The sequence below is a fragment of the Macrobrachium rosenbergii genome, chromosome 53, assembly GCF_040412425.1.
Source record: "Macrobrachium rosenbergii isolate ZJJX-2024 chromosome 53, ASM4041242v1, whole genome shotgun sequence".
Lineage (NCBI taxonomy): Eukaryota > Metazoa > Arthropoda > Malacostraca > Decapoda > Palaemonidae > Macrobrachium > Macrobrachium rosenbergii.
In genome coordinates this window covers 22,520,324-22,522,823 of record NC_089793.1, presented here as the reverse complement: position 1 = coordinate 22,522,823, position 2,500 = coordinate 22,520,324, and the positions used below count along the sequence as shown (strand labels likewise).

Below are 2,500 nucleotides of genomic sequence, written 5' to 3'. Positions count from 1 at the left end.
TTCAAGTGTTCGAGTAAGTTGCAAAAGGCTACTTACAAGTATTACCCATTTCTGCATTTTGTCCGTGGGCAGGGACGCTATCATGCGACATAATATTCCTGCTAAATGAATAACGCTAGCGGTATTTCACTAACAAATGTGGGGAATAAGGCATGAATCTAGCTACCAAATTAATATTTATGATTAACGTACTGTAACGACATTCAATAACACTGGTGACACGTAAAATCCAGATAACGGAACAAAACGTTCCGTATCTTATTTATTAAATATTAGCTCAGTACTATTAGAGCCAAGCGACACGTGTTAACCCTATTCAACTTTACTCAGACTTAAAAAAAGGGTATTCAACATACAATTACCACCACTGTCGCTTGCTCTGTCTCAAGGCTTGATTTACTCCAGATTTTCGAATTGGCTGGAAGTTCCTCTGAGGACTGATGAGCGGCATCTTTGATACGAGTGAAATTTTAGATGGCTGACAGGGCTCGAGAATTTGTTTCTTATTCATAGTACTAAATCTTTTTTTTCTACATTTAATTTATAAGTTTCAATCAGTGCTCGTTCAGAGATCAGCAGGGGATAGTGCTTCTATACTTTTGGCACAAATGACTGTTTATTCTGATGTTCCTTTTACTGAAATCATAAACGCTTTTCTGCTGTTTCTAGTGACGTAATCCATGTTTCATACTGACAATAGAAACCAACTTGGTACACCGCATTAGCTTTGACAATAAAATGAACCTTAACAGCTAGTGTGACCATACAAAATCACGTTAGCTGTTAAGCTTCTCGGTTACCACCTCTGTATTTCCGGCAGAATTGACCGCAAGAAGAAAATGCCTTCAGGTCAATGTAATTTCACGAAAAAATTTCGTTAGCCACTGACCATACAAAGAGATATTTAAATGGAACTAATAACCGTCTTCGACGTGATGCTTTTTTTTCTCCAGAAATTTAAAAGTTGTAGCCACCTTAGCTGAACATGACGTGAACAATATGACAGAAACTGAGAGCTTTACAGTTGCTCCAAATCACCTCTTCGTTCACGATGATTACAAAACTGGACCCAACGCCGCAAACTCCGTAAGTGTATTTAGCGTGGGAAGATTCCTTTAAGGTTGCAGTCTTGAGTTTAGAACGAATGGTGTTATTCACAGGGATTTGGATGTAATATTGTATCTTTCTGTCAAAAACGCTATCGTTGCTCTGCTTAGCAAGCTAATCTTTGGTTTTGACAAAACACTAATTTTACCAAGTTAGCCTTTATGTTGTATATGTCTGAAAGTGTGAGTAAGTATACAGTAGGTCTGGGGAACCTAAATGCAAACTCGTATTAAGTTCTCTAGCATGAAAACACTTTCATCGCATGGGAATGGTCTTTAGGGTAAGTAATCGATGCCTTGCAAAATAGCTCGTGCAAATTCAGTATCTTATGGCTACCCATTATTTATCTATTAACCTAAATATCCCTGTATTTAATGTATTCAAATTCACCGATGTATATGTTACACAATAGAGCTTGCACTCCACCAATTCAATATTTTCATATATACTGCTTTACTGGACGTCCAGTTAAATCCATTTTGCCTTCTGAATACAAGAATTTTGAAAAATTTATTGCTTTCCTCAAGTTCTTCAGTAAATCAGAGTAGCACTGGGTGTTACCATCAGGTTTTATTATCCGGAATAGAGTATATGCCTTTTAGTTTTACTTTTATATTTACATGCTCTATCTTCCTCTTATCATTTAAAGATGCTTCTAAAACATGGACTGCACACTAATCTCATTGACAACGACAACTGTAGCTCTTGCTATGGATGCAATCTAACTCAATGAACCTGAATCTCAACAGGAGGAGCATGACATCGCCCTTTTGTACTTGGGTGGAACAATAGAATTCGGAACTACCTTGAAACCTCTGTGCATGCCACGGCCTGAAGATTACGTACCGGAAAAAGAGGTTGTGGCTACCGGATGGGGGCTCACCGACTATGGTGAGTAGCTACCACGGGTTCAAGAAAGTTGTACCTACAGGATAAGGAGTGATTTCATATAAATCTGTCTCCTGGGTTCAGTAAAATTATAGCTGCCGTTAGGACAACGACTCTGAGGGTTTCGTTATCGTACCCTACTATCCATTTCAGGTACCGCGAGTCATCGTTTTTCTCAAATATCTTTCAAACTAATCATTTGATCGAAATGGTACTTTGACACAGTGAACAGGACACCTCCCGCTAATATTTGGTAATATAGTGGTTTTAGTTAAGGCGTTTACTCTTGACTTACATGGTGTTGCCAAGCATCGCCAAACTTTGCAATCCAACGTCCTTTATCCCCATCCCGTCCCTCCCTTAACCCACTTTCCTGGCCTCCCCATCTCCGCCCGCCGTTTTCTGTCTATGGGGGATAGCGGATTCGACTGCGTAGAATAGTCCTGTTACTCATGCGACTTTGCCTTTAAAAGTCGAGGGTAAACGCCTTAGCTAACACCATTTG

At 39.3% G+C, this 2,500-nt stretch overlaps 1 protein-coding gene and 1 long non-coding RNA gene across 2 annotated transcripts in view; one reads left to right on the top strand and one right to left on the bottom strand.

Moving 5' to 3' along the window:
- The window catches only part of LOC136834089 (uncharacterized), a 142,111-nt gene that overhangs the window by 41,340 nt on the left and 98,271 nt on the right, over positions 1-2,500 (bottom strand). The gene's annotated exons all lie outside the window — the stretch shown is intronic.
- The window catches only part of LOC136834088 (clotting factor G beta subunit-like), a 12,265-nt gene that overhangs the window by 5,670 nt on the left and 4,095 nt on the right, over positions 1-2,500 (top strand). Inside the window, exons 2-4 of the mRNA XM_067096348.1 lie at positions 1-13; positions 954-1,086; positions 1,857-1,998. The exon at positions 1-13 is cut by the window's left edge and continues 198 nt beyond it. Coding sequence (XP_066952449.1) covers positions 1-13; positions 954-1,086; positions 1,857-1,998 — 288 coding nt within the window. The remainder of the gene's footprint in view (positions 14-953; positions 1,087-1,856; positions 1,999-2,500) is intronic.